At 39.8% G+C, this 15,759-nt stretch overlaps 6 protein-coding genes across 6 annotated transcripts; 3 read left to right on the top strand and 3 right to left on the bottom strand.

The window, feature by feature from the left end:
- Positions 1-76: 76 nt before the first annotated feature.
- On the bottom strand, positions 77-2,505 carry IL334_000230 (uncharacterized protein; the record flags this gene model as incomplete). Its single annotated transcript, XM_062932014.1, has 2 exons — positions 77-821; positions 911-2,505. The coding sequence occupies 2 exons, from the start codon at positions 2,503-2,505 to the stop codon at positions 77-79; spliced, it is 2,340 nt and encodes a 779-aa protein (XP_062788065.1).
- Positions 2,506-2,794: 289 nt separating this feature from the next.
- Positions 2,795-5,708, top strand: IL334_000229 (uncharacterized protein; the record flags this gene model as incomplete). The annotated part of the gene is made up of 5 exons (XM_062932013.1): positions 2,795-2,829; positions 2,897-2,988; positions 3,088-3,206; positions 3,276-3,317; positions 3,405-5,708. The coding sequence occupies 5 exons, from the start codon at positions 2,795-2,797 to the stop codon at positions 5,706-5,708; spliced, it is 2,592 nt and encodes an 863-aa protein (XP_062788064.1).
- A 422-nt stretch (positions 5,709-6,130) lies between these two features.
- On the bottom strand, positions 6,131-9,443 carry IL334_000228 (uncharacterized protein; the record flags this gene model as incomplete). The annotated part of the gene is made up of 6 exons (XM_062932012.1): positions 6,131-6,481; positions 6,558-6,863; positions 6,955-7,639; positions 7,699-7,778; positions 7,835-9,081; positions 9,158-9,443. The coding sequence occupies 6 exons, from the start codon at positions 9,441-9,443 to the stop codon at positions 6,131-6,133; spliced, it is 2,955 nt and encodes a 984-aa protein (XP_062788063.1).
- A 678-nt stretch (positions 9,444-10,121) lies between these two features.
- IL334_000227 (uncharacterized protein) lies at positions 10,122-11,500 on the top strand (the record flags this gene model as incomplete). Its single annotated transcript, XM_062932011.1, has 3 exons — positions 10,122-10,713; positions 10,796-10,939; positions 11,010-11,500. 3 exons carry the CDS (start codon positions 10,122-10,124, stop codon positions 11,498-11,500), a joined length of 1,227 nt encoding a protein of 408 aa, XP_062788062.1.
- Positions 11,501-11,639: 139 nt separating this feature from the next.
- IL334_000226 (uncharacterized protein) lies at positions 11,640-13,278 on the bottom strand (the record flags this gene model as incomplete). The annotated part of the gene is made up of 7 exons (XM_062932010.1): positions 11,640-12,037; positions 12,090-12,215; positions 12,347-12,528; positions 12,602-12,781; positions 12,845-12,898; positions 12,994-13,199; positions 13,252-13,278. The coding sequence occupies 7 exons, from the start codon at positions 13,276-13,278 to the stop codon at positions 11,640-11,642; spliced, it is 1,173 nt and encodes a 390-aa protein (XP_062788061.1).
- Positions 13,279-13,651: 373 nt separating this feature from the next.
- Positions 13,652-15,728, top strand: IL334_000225 (uncharacterized protein; the record flags this gene model as incomplete). Its single annotated transcript, XM_062932009.1, has 8 exons — positions 13,652-14,319; positions 14,369-14,436; positions 14,504-14,619; positions 14,685-14,703; positions 14,781-14,928; positions 14,996-15,230; positions 15,306-15,562; positions 15,629-15,728. 8 exons carry the CDS (start codon positions 13,652-13,654, stop codon positions 15,726-15,728), a joined length of 1,611 nt encoding a protein of 536 aa, XP_062788060.1.
- Positions 15,729-15,759: the final 31 nt, after the last annotated feature.

The following is a 15,759-nucleotide window of genomic DNA, read 5'->3' as shown; positions in this document are numbered from 1 at the left end:
TAAACATCATTTTAATTTTGTTGTATGACATATAATAGTACAATTTTACATCCGTGTTCATGGTATACACCATCGCTCAATCCAGTTCATCAGATGAAGAATCTTTAGTTCGAGGATACGTATACACAGGAGCATCGTCTTTGAGTTTCCGAAAGTCTTGCTTCCTGTCCACATCAACTTGTCTCTTCAACACAGCCAGTCTATCCCAAACTGCTTCACCATCTAGATAACAGCCTTTCAACCATCTTGTAGGTTCACCTTCAATCAATTTTATTCCTTCTTCTTTACGTTGTTCCTCGGTCTTATCCCAGAATCCAGTTCTAGCATGTAAAACGCGTCTGTTATCGAACATGACTAAATCACCTTCTTTCATCGTGAACGAATAATGATATTTTGGATCACTCAATCTTTCTTCAAATACAGCTATGGCTTCAAATAACAACTGTTCTTGTTGAGCCGCTACGGCGGGATTATTGTTTGATCTAGGATTACCTCGGTTGGTGCTGAATGGTTCTATCCAATCTCTAAACGGCGGTGACCAATTAATAGCGGAATGTAAATCCCATGTTGAGGATCCTCGACTTATGATTGGATGTTTGAACTTCAAGAAATGATCGTCGTTGTTATAAACATAAGGAATATGATTATCTTGTAATGTTGAGAAGATATTTCTAGGTAAATCAGATGCTACTTTGAATGAATCGACAAAATATGACATTCCACCATTGACTCGATTTCTTAGACAATGTAATGATTGAAATCGAGGTGGTGATGAGAAATATAATAGATCCATGTGTAACCCAAGATCGAGGTTGGTGTAGCTAGAAGATATTCGTTGATTGAGGCAAGATTGTTAGTTTTGTATCTGTGCTCACAGTCACAATAGAATAATAGAATGATTACAACTTACGCAACGTTCTTACTCTTTTTCATACTTTTAACATCCCATGTTTCGCCATAAAATGTATTTCTGATCTCGCCTATCCAGCTCATGACTTTACGCAGATAACAAGATTGATCGTCTGTCGGGTTCGTAGGCACATTCTTAATGACCACTAATCCGTAAACATGGAGTTGTTCAAGTAAACTTAGCATTATCTCAGGTTCTTTAGTTTCCAGTTGTTCGAAGTCAATTTTAAGTGATTCTGAATCATTTATATCTTTTTCCTCCCATAATGTACGAGATAACGAGCTGATATTAGAATGATGTGAAGATGGGCTTGCCATTGATCGAAGTTTGCTTCTTCCTATATACTGTATATGTGCATTTGAGAATGTCGGATTTTCTATCGCGTTATCATCTTGATTTGCACTGACTTGAACACCAGCCTCAAGGTCATTGGCGCCCTCCTCATGACGAACTTCGTTCTGTATATCGTTATCAACGTGTTCCTCACTTTTACCGTGTATCGAGGTGGTGAGTTCAGACTCATGATGAGTTATACTTGAGTTTAGATTGGATCCCATATTGACATTTGAGTTTGAGCGTTTACCCGATTTTTTCCATATAATCTTCAAACCTCCTCCTGTTTTACCGTTTTCACCTTCTTTTCTATCTTTTGTGAAATAAGGTTTCCCATCTGATAGTATACCTTTCATGACTTGGCCTGTTGTTATCAGCTTTTGTTTAGTTGAGGGGTCACGACATTGTCTACAAGTGCAAGCATCTTTTAGTCTATTCCAGGTGATAACCGCATTGTAGATCTTACTTTTGGAGGAAGTATACGTTATATACCCTTCGTGTAAAGTGATGTATTCGTCAATCGAGAGGTGGATTTTAGGTGATGAAGCTGTTGTTGTTGTTGTTGTTGTTGTTGATGTTGACGTTGAGTTTGGTTTTGTTCCTGCTTCTGATTCTGAAGATGGGTTTGGATTTCTCCAAGCGCTTTGTACTCGACCATGCGATTGTATTTGCGTTTGAACATGGCGCCCTTTACGTAGAGTCCTTCCTCGACGTTCTCCTATTACAGATTTGGTGTTCGATTGTGGGTGTGATTCAGCGGGTGCACGTGGATGGGATTTTTGAGAAGCAAAAGCAGAAACAGGAGAGGTTGAAATGCTTTGCACTGGTTCTACTTGTTCCCCTAATTCAGCTTCTGATATAGTATATCTATCGGCGTATGGATTCGATTTCAATACTGGACGAGGGTAGACTGATGGTCTTGGTGGAGTAGGGAAACTCTGAGAATGCGGATGAGGATGAGGATGAGGATGAGGTTGTGGGTGTGGATGTGATGCAGAATTGGAAGCCAGTGTATGTTTTGGTGGACCTTTCGAGGCTGCCGTTAATAGTTCACCTTCAGCAGCGAATGCAGCTAGGTTCGCACGAGAGTAAGCGGGTCTTGTATGAGCTGTATTCGAAGTAGTAGGAGGAGAAGGTCGAGGTTCGGAAGTGCTTTGTGCACGATAAGCGACTACAGACGATGTTACCAGATTAGTCGTCCTAGACCTGGGCCGCCTCGTGGAGATACTCGTGAATGTGTGGACTGAAGATCGCGGAGGCATCCTATGAGACTGCTGATCGCTGAGGTTGAGGTTGAAAGTGAAAATGAAAATGGAAATAGCAAGAAGAAGAAGAGAAAGATTATCGTGAGCTCGGGATAGAATATTCTTCACTCGAGTATTTGTTCTTGTTCCGGTTATTAAAGCTTAAGCTGAATCCACCAACACCTTTCTCAATCTTCATTGCTCTCTCGCTCATCTATTGATATTCCACTCATCCTCATATCGCATACACAGTATTTGACTAGGGGTGGACGATAGTGCAAGATCTCATTGCCCTTGCCAAAATAACATGAGCTACTTGGATGAGGAAGATGAGAATGAGAGGTGAGGATCATGTTCAATTTCCCACAGATAGCTGTACGACTGCATTATAACACAGTTGTGGATATAGGTTATTCGCATTTCAAAGATTACTTGATGGATCTAAGAATGCTTCAGAACGTATAGTTGATATACCGACATTGAGGAAACTGTGTGAAAGAGGTGAGAAAACAACTATCTTTCATCCTTATGAGAATCTCCAGCGAGTTTGAGCTTGAGCTCTCGAGTCTCATAGCTAAGCGTCCTTTTGCTTCGACATAGGTATACCGAATCATCCACCTCATTTAAGACCATTAGCATATTCTTTACTACTAGAGACGCTACCTCCTGAAAAGAATAAATGGAAATCTACTCTAAAGAATCAAAGATATAAGTATTATGTGAGTACTAATGACTATCCTTTCTTTTGGTAGTACATTTGCAGTACAAGTACTAAAGAATTGGAATAGAACCTCGTCAAAACGTTCATGGATGACCTGGAATCATTACCTGTGAGTCTTACATCTTGACTACCATTCCCACCATCTTCACAAATTGAGACAGCACCTATTCAACTGATTTCTCTCCTTTCCTTATAGAGATCATCCTCGTCCTCGTCCTCGTCCTCGTCCTCGTCTTCTTCTTCTTCTTTATCTACAAGTGATAAAGTATTATTAGAGATCTCGAGGGATATCAAGACTCTACATCGATCATCTTTCTGGAAATCACGTACTGTGCCTACTAAATCATCACCTTTTAGACCTTTGAAAGATTCTCGACTTCCCAGTCGAGGCAATGCCGATGTCGATGATGGAAATGATGATGACATTGATGATGATGATGAAGACGACGATGACTTTGGTCGTGCAGATGGCACCCGTACAAGACCACAGCCAATACTATCTAGAAGAGCTATATTCAAGCGCATAGATATGCTCAACGAAGCTGAACATAAAAATGGGTTTGGTAATTCTAGGAATCATAGTACATCATTGCAGCAGAATACGAATCGCAATAGAAATACAAATGGAACCTCCAAGGAAGAAGAGGTTGAAGTCGAAGCTGAAGCTGAAGTCGAAATCATGTCACCTAAAATAACACTTTCGATTGATCCTACACCGCCTCCCATGTTATCTAGATTAGAAACCATCAAACCTCCTCCTCTCACACTCGACACGAATACCTCTTCTCTACTACTCAGTAGTAATAACAAAGACAATGGTAAATCCAATTCACCTATAACTCTACTATCACCCAAACCATTACCTACAAGTACGATTTCACCAAGACAATACTCGGGTTCAATGTATCATGCCGAAACTCATCTGGAATCACTGACCAGATTAACATATATATTCATCAAATCACATCCTCAACTGAAATATCAATCTTCCATTCTGGATATAACTTCAATCTTATACATGATTCATTCAGGTTGTAACATGAATCATAACAATAAAAATAACAGTAAAACAATAAAGTATGAAGTGTCACTAGATTACATAGAAGAAAATACATTTTGGTGTTTGTCTTCTCTATCGAGTGAATTGATAGATACATTATTCATTGATGAAGGATCGACAATCAACCTGCATCTCAAAAAATTGTCCAGTCGATTGGAATGGATAAATAAACCGTATTATGATGTTCTCCAAAAAAGGAATTTGGATAATACTTTATATGGATATAGATGGTTTAATCATTTATTCATAAAAGACATCAAACAAATTCATTTACCTAAATTATTCGATTTTATTATCTCTCAATCACCTTCGACACCTAATTCACAACCTAAATTAGATATCATAATTGATATTGCTTTATCGATGTTATTACTGGTTAAAGATCATTTACTATATAACAACGCCAATAATAGAATCAACATCAACAATGATAACAACAATACCTCGTCGAGGAGGAAGAAGAGGAACATTGGATTATGGGAAGAAGAAGGGAATTATCAATATGACCAATATCAATTTGATGATGTCCAAGACCAAAATCTCATTTTTGTGAGGAATTTAGAAATACTAAGGAATTATCCATTAAATGAAATTGGAGGTATTGAAGCTATATTAGATATGGCAAGACAAGTACAAGAAGCTAGGATGGACGCTATTTCACAAGGAGAAGACATTGATCATATCCATTCTTCAGAAAGTACTACTCAATCTAAAGAACCGGGTGTAATTGAAACTACTACTTCATCATGGTCAAAAGCGATCGGTTCATTCTGGTCAAGTAAATCAAAACAGACCTCTCAAGCTCCGTCAACCCCCAGACAAGAGCACAGATCTACCGATCTCATCGAAAAGTCTTCTCATGTCAACGGTGAAGCTGGTACCGGTGAGAATCCTAAAATCGAAGGGATTAACCAGTCCCAGGCTCAGATATCAACATCGAGTGTTTCATCATCGAAGTCGATAACTGAGCGTTTAGCATCATTGACATCTTCAACACCACCTACTAAGCTTACCCAAACTGGGAATCAAGATGCGTTATCGCAATCACCTTTACCCCGACCATTGTTATTATCAGGTTCAGCACGTAGGGTCAGTTCGAGTTCAACCAGATTATTATCTCGAAGAGATTCGAATTCAAGTGTGACTTCAAACTCTTCTTCTTTCAACGTCGATCGTAACCCTAACCCTTCAAAGTCATCCCCACCTCCATCATTCTCAAGTGGTAACGAAGCGATACTGAGTCCTGCATTATCATTGAGATCGCCTCCTTCACACATCGGGTCAGGATCGGGTTCAGGTGGTTTATATAGGATTGGAAGTAGACAAAGATCAAGGAGTTCTTTGACTCTTTCATTGACTGAAGATATAAAGAGAGACCTGGATTATGGTGTTACAGGCGATAGTAAGGATCAGGATGTAAATCAACAGAAAAGGGAATGATCAACATCACTGTATATTTTTCAACCTGTCGGCATGTCTTATTTAACGGATGTCATACTGGTTCAACCTATGTAAATACAGCATGTAGAGAACTTGTTATTGTACTTGTTGATATCATGGCAAGCTTTCCTGTCCTTCCACTTGTCGAGTGAATCTACTTTGCGAGTCATGCACGAAATGTAAGAATTGTAGGATGCGTATAGATAATGCATTGACAACGTGAAATAGCATACCGGTATGGCAGGAGCAAAATCAAAGCCGTTCTTCTCCCTAATTTATTCGTAAATGGACTCTGAACATAAGTACTAACTTCCCTCGTCATGCCGTACACCCAGATAGTGATGATCTTATTCCGGTCAAAAATACGATAGACCTGCTTGATCTGATACTGGCTCCGCACTCTGCGTTCATTCGCATACTTCTTACATTGCGATACCACGTTGATCAGCTTGTACAGCAACCGGATTCAACTCTGTCTTAACTTGAACAACTTCCCTCCCTGATGTATTTCCATCACCATTAGCGATGGTGTGAGCGTTGAGATTGACATCCCCATCCCCGGTTGGTTCTCCATATTGTTCTACGTCACCTTGTAGTTGAGGATGTCGTCTAGGCTGACCTATTTCACCGACTGGTTTTTCCTCTTCTTCAGTTTTTGTCGAGTCTTCTAATCCTAATGGCCTCAATGATTTATCTCCACCTCTCATTACTGATGTCAAGAAATTAAGGAATCTTTGACCATAACTTATTGGATCTATACATGATATCGTATGCTAGAAGGAGGTAAAAGGTCAACAACATTCAGGGGGGAATATACTTTAACGATGTCCAAAATTAAAAAAATCTCACCCTATCTTCAGTCATCGATTTCCATAAATGTTCAACTTTTTTTAACGTATTGTAAGGTGTACAAATATCGATCACACCAAGATAATATATAACATCCATATTTTGATTCGCTTCATCTGTCGCTCTTAATCCACCTTCATCTTGATAGAATAAGAAATGACGTCGATCTGCTGAATCCGCCGAAGGTAATTGTGAAGCTACATCCAACATTTTTGGATCAGATCTCCTAATCGCTTTTCTAACGTTCGAAGCTTCATTTGATTGTTTAATGGCTGATGGTTTACGACGTGGTGGTGGTACTTCAGGCTGTGAATTTTGGGAAAAATGATTGTCAGATCCGATTTCAATACTGTACCTTGGGGGATATGGCAATGGAGGAGTTTCAGGCCAAACTCACATGGAACATTTGTAACTGATTCTCTCTTAAATTATCCCTATTACCTCTTTCCATATTATGTATACCGACTAATAATGAATAATCCATCACTTTAGCCTTTTTCAAGAATTCCATATCTCTCCTCAGTTGTTCAGATAATAAAGCTCTTTTCTCTGGACCTAACTCTAATGTTCTAGCTCTATTCACCCAATTCTTATCTTTCAGTACAGCTTTAGGATTTGTTTTGGCTTTTTCTTCTGGATATTCTCTTCCGAATGCTGATCCTTTCAGATCGTATGTCTCATGGATATCTCTATGGGGTGGGAAAAGGTTATTCATTATCACGAAATGAATTTTTCTACCTCGAGGTAATTTGACTCTGTGTAATCCATAAAATCTTGATAATAACGTATGCGGATTCGTCTTTATATGTTGATGGTAATCCTTCAGGATTGATCTCAGGAATTTATGTTCCGCGTGTGAAATTGTTTTGATGATAAATCGATAATCTCTTGAAAAATAAAAGAAACTACCTGATTTACCAGGTGATCCTAGTTCTGATAAGATGTATTTCGCAGTGAGTGATAACAGGTAATCGGCAGGATCCAAATGGAAATGATCATCTCTCAAATCACGGAAAACCCATGGTGCATAATCTTTGAATTTGAAATCGTATTTTGCTGAAGGTGTAAGTTCGTTCCCAACACTGCATTCGCAGCAACCGTCAGTGGAAGAAGACCAATCTTTGATATCATAGAAACCCACATGTCAAAAGAGAATTTATGCCTAGCATAGTAATCCTCATCGGTTAACGGTCGTTTTATCTTTGCTTGACATCGTGAGACCTATTCGATTCAATCAGTTAGTTTCTATCAGTCTCAGAGGGATAAGATTCACTCACTCCTATACGGATACCGGTAAGCATATTGTACATTAATACGTAATTGACGTGGTCTTCTCCAATGAGGTTTCCGACCAATACCTTTGTTTCCTGAGGTTCTTTTGGTTTTTCTTCCACTTTGGCTCTCGGTATTTGCTCATTCTCGGTTGGTTCGACAGCAGGCCCAGCACCGGCTGCACTCTGAGCACTGGCTTTCTTTTGTCTCCTCTCTAGTCTTTGCTGTCTCAGTATCTCCGTCTGAGCGAGAATATCAGAAGCTAGAGCTGCGCCTTCTAATCCAGGAATTGCGGTAGTGTTTTGTGGAGGTGAGAAGGTTGAGAGTGAATGAGTTAAAGGTGATCTAGGCGACGATGGCACGACAGGTGACGGATTCGTACTTCTCCTTATTGGTCTAGGGGCAGATAATATACTACCTGCACTACCCCTTCTCTCTTGATCCGTTGGTATATCAGGTAGATTCTTCGATAATCCTAAACCTATATTCCCATGGTTCTGATTAGAAGTTGAAGTCGACGCTAAAGTATGCTCTGCTTGCTGAGGATCACGTTGAGGAGCTAATCTACCACTTCTTACGATTGATAAAGAACCTGCTCTACTTGAAGTCGCTGAACCACTTGAAACTCTACGTGTATAAGGTATAGGAGGTGCTAAAGAGGTGGGTGATCCACCAAGATCAGTAGGTTCTGTTGTGAACGCATTTGCTATTGAAGGACTTCCATTTTCAGGTGGATCAGGAATATCATTCGGTATTTCATCAACTGGAGAAAGTATTTGTTCGATATGAGTTTCTATTGTTTCTGGATTATCTGTGGTTTCAGATGCGAATACAGAAGAAGCGTTATCACCTGCTTCACTGAGCGGTGGACTTGGAGGTGGTCCTTGCATTGCTGGAGATCTTCCTGGATCACTTGATGAATCTCTCTTAAACACGTTAGTGATTTTATTCATCACTCGTCGATGTGTCCCTTCAGGTGTTTCAGCAGTCACTACAACAGCTGTAGATGTCACTTTAGTGATATGTACAGGTGCCGTTATAGTTTCTCCGTTACCATCACTAAGGATGGTCGTATAACCATTACCATTTCCAATTTCATTCTGATGTATGTGTTCAGTGTTGGTATTTGTATCTTCACGATTTTCTTCAGACGTCAAAGATTGTAAGTGAGGTGGAAGAGGCGGTAAAGGAGATGTTGAATCAGGATATGATAGAAGATGAAAAGGATTGATTCGAGGTGACTTCGAGCCATCTTTTGGTTATAGTGACAGTGTATCAGTTATTACCATCCCAATCTGTGTGAGTGAGGGGAAGGTGTATGAACTCACTTATTCTAACAGCTTCAAACCCTTTTGGTCCTTCTTCATCTCCATTCCTACTCTCATTCTCATCTGTTGTCCCATTACCGTTCAATGGTTCATCCATATGCCCATCTTGCTTTGAATACGAATCTGACTTATATGCAGATGCAGCTTGCGCCGCTTCCCTTATTCTAGCATCTTTTGATCCTTCAGGTGATGAAGAAGCTGGTGGACCTAGATGACTTGTGAATGCAGCTTTGGGTCTTGAGAGCGGATGATAAGGATCGTAATCTGTGTTGTTGATATCGACCATTTGATATATACTGTTCGTTATTGCATGAATTGAAAAGTTCTTTGGGTCCTGCGTTATTGATTGACGGTTGATTGGGTAGGATGTAACACCCAGCTTGCAATACGGTGATGTGTGTAAACGGATGGTTGATGGTGATAATGTTCGAGAAAGAGGCTGATTCAATAGGGAGGTGATGTATAAATCCAAGAGAGACAAGGCGGTAGGGAATAAGTATTGATATGGGAGGGGGAAGAAGGGAAGGAAGAAGGATGTGAGTTGCTTTTGTTTCAGCCTGAGCGCGTGGGGTGTATATGTAGTATCGATTCTAATTCTGGTTCTGATGTAGACAGTCCCTCTTCTCATGCACTGAACCTGATTGTTCTTGTTCGTAATGTATATAGTTCTGTTTTATCTAATGCAAGAGAGACAGAGAAGAATGATTGGAAATAGAGGAGACAAACAGAAGTAACAAGTATAACAAGTAGTGAATGGTGAAAAAAAGGCAGTGTTTACGCTTTTACGTCAGGATTTTCAATATCTATTACGCCGTAGTTACGTATAGGATGTCATCCACTCTCACCTCTTCACCGTCATGCAACCTCACCTCATCATTATCATCGTGTTCACTGACTGCAAGAACCATCAGGACTGCTAGTACTTCTTCTACTACCACGACCACCACCACCACACGACAATACAATGTCGAGCTCAAGGATTATACCTAGTATAGCTAAACTACCACATAAATCGATATTAGAATTAACCGGACCCGATTCCCAAAAGTTCTTGAAAGGATTAAGTTGTAAAGATGTAGACTCATTGAAAGGTGGATATAGTGGATTCTTGAATGCTTCAGGTAGAGTATTACATACCACATTCATATTCCCTATATCGTCTTCAAGGTATCTGGTTTCACATGAATCGAATGAAAATAATCATCCTTCACCACTGCAGACTTTTTTACCTCCATTCAAATTAAGAGCAAAAGTGAAAATCAGAGATGTATCTGATCAATGGGATACATACGCTTCGTGGGGTCAAGATCTAGAACAGGATAACAATAACAATAACAATAACAATGTAAACCAAAAAGGTAAAGGGAAAGGTAAACAGCCTGATAGAATTTGGAAATTTGGTAGTGGTGGTGCAAGTGAATCGCAATATCATTGGGAAAATAATGAGCCCCGAGATTTGGAATTATCTGAAAAAGAAATCGGCTGTTGGGATCTAAGAGCTGGTTGGGGTATAAATAGTCTAGGTAGACAGATACTAGTGCCAAAAGGTGATCAGCGTGAGTCTTGATCGAACAAGAACAAGAATGCAAGATTTGCCTGAGAGAGTTTCAAGCTGACTAATTGATTCCATGTTCTTAGCTTCATTGACTTCATCACACGATTTAACATCTACCGAATCATATCACCTCAAAAGGATGATACTTGGAGTGCCAGAAGGTCCAGATGAGATAATACCAGGTCACGCATTACCACTGGAGAGCTGTATGGATCTACACGGAGGAGGTGGGTGCAAGTCCTCATGTAGAATAGATTGAAAAGAATACTGATCGTATTTTCACTGTTGAACTCACAGTCGATTTCAGGAAAGGCTGTTATTTAGGTCAAGAATTAACAGTCCGTACATATCATACAGGAGCGACACGAAAGCGTATATTGCCCATTCGATTAATACCATTGAATAAAGGAGGATCATTATCCGATTATATCCACCCCGCCTCTTCTTCTTCTTCATCAGATCCGAGTGTACTCAGTGGTGGCATTGATATAGGTGGTGATTTGGACATAACATACCATCCGCCATCTTCTGCGCCATCGAAAAAATCGAGATCAGCAGGGAAGATCTTGACGTTGAAAGGATCAATTGGGTTAGGTTTAGTGAGATTAGAAATGGCAGAAAGATCTTGGTGGTCCAACGACATATCAAATCTATCTATAAAAGATTGGCAAGATAATAACAATAATATTGATATAGGTAAATTGACTACTCAGATTGGAGATGAGACGTATGGTGTATACGTTGATAAAGGTGAAGCGTACAGGGAAGCACTAAAACATATGTCATAGACTATTTCATTTAGGTATTTGTATGACTATAATGCATGAAATAACGATATGTACATGGACTTAAAATCAAGAATGTCGAATGTGGTATAACATATATGCAGGTGAAACAATCAGAAAATCCCCAATGTAAGTTGGCTATTTACAAGTCCGCAAAGAAATCTTCATCTTTTTGAGCTTGTCCACCTTTACCCAAATCACCTAAACCACCTTTCTTCTTTTTCCTGTCACGCACAACTTGAACTTCTTCGTCTGAATCTGAGTCTGAACCTGAATCCACTTCAATATCACCATCTTCATCCTCATCTTCGTCTTCCCCTTCATTTGTGGTGACCTTATCCTCCTTTCCTTCCTCAGCATCGTCGTCATCATCACTGTCCTTTTCCATATCTTCGTCTTCGCCGTCACTTTCTTCGAAAAGATCTGATACATCGGTCAATTTCAAACACTCGTCGTGACTGACACTTCCTAACCATTTTGAGTTATGATCTAACTTTATTCTTTCTATAGGATATTCTTCATGCGATGCGATGACTCCGACTAATTCATTTTTAGCAATGACCTCGACTATCCTCTAGTATTGTTTACTCACGGAATTTATGTGGTAATACCTGTAATACTCTTATCATACCATCTTCTGATCCTGTAGCTATTATATCGGGAGTTAAAGCTACTATAGCATCTATCGAAGCTGGGTGTCCAGGTATTCGATCCACGGCTGTATCAAAATGAAGAAGGATCAGCAAATATACAAAAGGACATCCATTACTGTGACGAAGCCGCTCCCAACATGAATTGCAGTCATGAGGTATCGAATTTGATAGATGGTTTGCGTAATATGCAACTCACAGTCGCCCCAGCCTGATTTTCTATTCCAGATAGATAATATACCTAATCCACTTCCCACTATGACTTTTTGTCCGCCTTTAACTTGAACAATTGATAGTAACTCATCCTCTTGATCTGCAGATACAGTCAATGGTTGAGGTTTATTTGATCGAATATCAATCACTGATAAATGTCCATCTCCTCTGAAATAGGTCATGAGTGAATTTTCCCCATCGATTATGTTGTATTGTATGATTTGAAAGAAAAGAAACTTACGAAGTAGCTACTAGTTGTCTTTTATCTTCGAAATAAGTGAAATCTGATATATAATCGAAATGTTGATTATATTCTCTTAATGGATCTGGTTTTCTCGGATCCCAAAGTTTTATTATACCATCATCATCTCCCGTTGCTACTAAATTCTCATTGACGCAGAAGACTCGATTTATCGGTACACTAGACACACGGAATTATCAGGATATAAAGGTTTTTCCAAATCAACATGAACAAAAGACTTACTCGTGAGCTTTTTCCTGTTCTCTCACTATCGTTCCCATCTCAGTAGTCAGTTGACTTTTCCGAAAGTCATCATAATAATGATTAGCCATTTGCTCATCTCACTTGTGGGGTTCGCTCAATGGATCACTTCAAGCACTGATGAAACTCACAACAAAGTACCACTTTTACCACCCACCCAAAGGTGTTTACCATCTTGTTCAGGAGCTATTGCCCTTGCAGTTCTCTTTGAAGGCCTGACACTCCATGAAGTGGATGTAGATCCATCTTCATCATCATATCGCCATGACTTTACTTCCCCAGTCAACAGTGATGAGAAGATCACTGATTCTGTAGGGTGAAAAGCTAGATCGAACGGCTGATAGAAGAACGATTAGCGTTGATTGATTTTGTTAACAAGCTATACTGACTTGATTTCTTAGCTTGATATCTGGCATCGCGATCTACCTGTCTATTTCGGTCGATCCTTTCGAGGTCTATCACTTGGGATCCTGTTCTTCTTTGACTTGTTCTTTCCTCTTTCACACTTTTACAAAGATATCAATTCAACATTCGTAAAATCCCAGAAATATTGTTATAAAATCAAAATAAATTGCCATTTCACGTGGCGCTGACGGAGTTGAAATGCAATCTCCGCACAATCTCGGTTATAGCCGCTTCTGTGATCTGCGCGTAATTACGTAACTACTCCGCTCCCATAAAGAATGCAGTCCCATTTCTCAGCACCATCTGTCTCTCTCGAAAGCATCTATAACATTGTTCTTGCTCGTTACATCTCCCTTCTCATCCTCTCGATCCTCCCTAGACAGTATGTCGTCCGCTCCTTCAGCGAAACGCGACATTCCTTTGTTCAGTCGATCTGAGATCGCTTCACGTATATGTTCTGGCCAACAACTGATCATCCTTCATTCACGCGTCATCAACGTGACTTCATGGTCACCTTTTCACCCCGGAGGGTCATTAGCATTACTTCATTTCGTTGGACGAGATGGATCAGATGAGATCGAAGCTTATCATAGCGAAGAGACACTTAAACGAATGGAAAAATTCGTTGTAGGGAAAATCGAATTGGATAAAAAAGGTTGGTTACCTCTGACACCACCGATAGCATTAGGTTTGATCAAACATCCAGATGGAATAAAAGGTCATTGGGCGAAAGAGGGTCAGGTAACATTGGCAGAATCAATCTTACAGAAAACAATCTCGTTAAATCCCGAAAAAGCTCCTATACCTTCAATACCGACTGGAAATGGAATAAAGAACTTGGATGTGCACACTTTATCTCCTGAAGAACTGGAACCTCCTTTATCAGATATGAACAGAGAGATTGAGTATAAAAGATCATTGGCATATCAAGAACTTCGTAAAAGAGTAGTAGATGCTGGTTTATTCAAACCGCCAGGTCCTTTAGCAGGTTATGGAAGCGATTTGGCTAGGTATACCATACTTGCCTTGGCGGCTTTCGGTTTATTCTTCTAGTAGGTCACCTCATACTTTCGTTGAGTGCAATACTGAGATACGGAATAGTACGCAAGGATGGGTAGGCCAAATGATGTCAGCTACTCTGTTAGGGTTGCTGTTCCAACAATTGACTTGTGAGTGATCTGCGATCTCTGCGTGATCCAACTTACAATCGTTTCTGATATGGTTTATCTACCTTAGTCATCGTTCATGATGCTGGACATACTGGAGTGACTGGAAATTATTGGTGGGATAGAGTGATAGGTATGACAATTGCTAGTTGGATCGGAGGTTTGAGCGTTAGTTGGTGGTGTGATGTAAGTCCCAACTACTCTGGCTCTCAATGGCCTGTAGCTGATCTGTCCCATCTCTACTCGCGAAGAATCACAATATTCATCATCGTAAGTCTTTTTCGTCGTCCCAGCTCACCTTTTGTATCCGCTTGTAGTGGTTATGCTGATATAACTCAATAATGTAGTTGTAACGAATCATCCTGAACATGATCCTGACATTCAACATATCCCATTTTTCGCTATATCGAAAGACTTCTTCGGTTCTTTATGGTCTACATATCATAAGAAAGTAATGTCCTTCGATGGATTCTCGAGAATCTTGATAAGCGTCCAGTGAGTAGACAATTTCATTCTGTTTGGCCACGCTCAACATTGTTTCTGACGAAGGGAATTTGAACAGACATAAATTGTACTATATCGTACTCTCTTTAGCTCGATTCAACCTTTACGCCCAATCGTATATATATCTCTTTGGAGCTAAACCGAAACGCAACAACTTCTGGAGATACGAACTTGCCGGTATTGCCTTTTATTGGTTCTACTATTTATCTATGTTGAAGAGTTTACCCAGTTGGAAAATGAGACTGGGTTATTTATTAATAAGTCATATAGCAGCAAGTCCTGTGCATGTTCAAGTGAGTAGGATTCTAATCTCAAAGGAAGGATTTAAGCTCAAAAGTAATCTCTACTCTCTCCTCTCACTACCACAGATCGTCTTGTCCCACTTTGCATGTTCAACAGAAGATCTCGGTCCAACCGAATCGTTCCCTTCTCGTCAATTACGAACCACGATGGACGTAATCTGTTCACCTGATATCGAATTTATACATGGCGGATTACATCTTCAAGTAACTCATCATCTCTTTCCTAGATTACCTAGACATAACTTACGTCAAGCTAGTTTGCTGGTCAAACAGTATTGCGAAGAACAGAAAATGGAATACAAAGAATATGGTTGGTTGGATGGGTAAGTGAAACACCTACAATCTGGAAAGAGGGCCAATTTGCTGATTGAGTTTGCAAAAAAATATAGTAATAAACAAGTCTTGTCTACTTTGAGAGAAGTAGCGAATCAACTTGAGTTACTCAAGAAAGTGGCTGATGGCGAGATCCAGGAGAAAATGATGGGATAGATTATTTGTATGCATGATCTGACGTGACTGA

The sequence above is a fragment of the Kwoniella shivajii genome, chromosome 1, assembly GCF_035658355.1.
Source record: "Kwoniella shivajii chromosome 1, complete sequence".
NCBI lineage: Eukaryota > Fungi > Basidiomycota > Tremellomycetes > Tremellales > Cryptococcaceae > Kwoniella > Kwoniella shivajii.
This window is presented reverse-complemented; position numbering and strand designations above follow the sequence as displayed.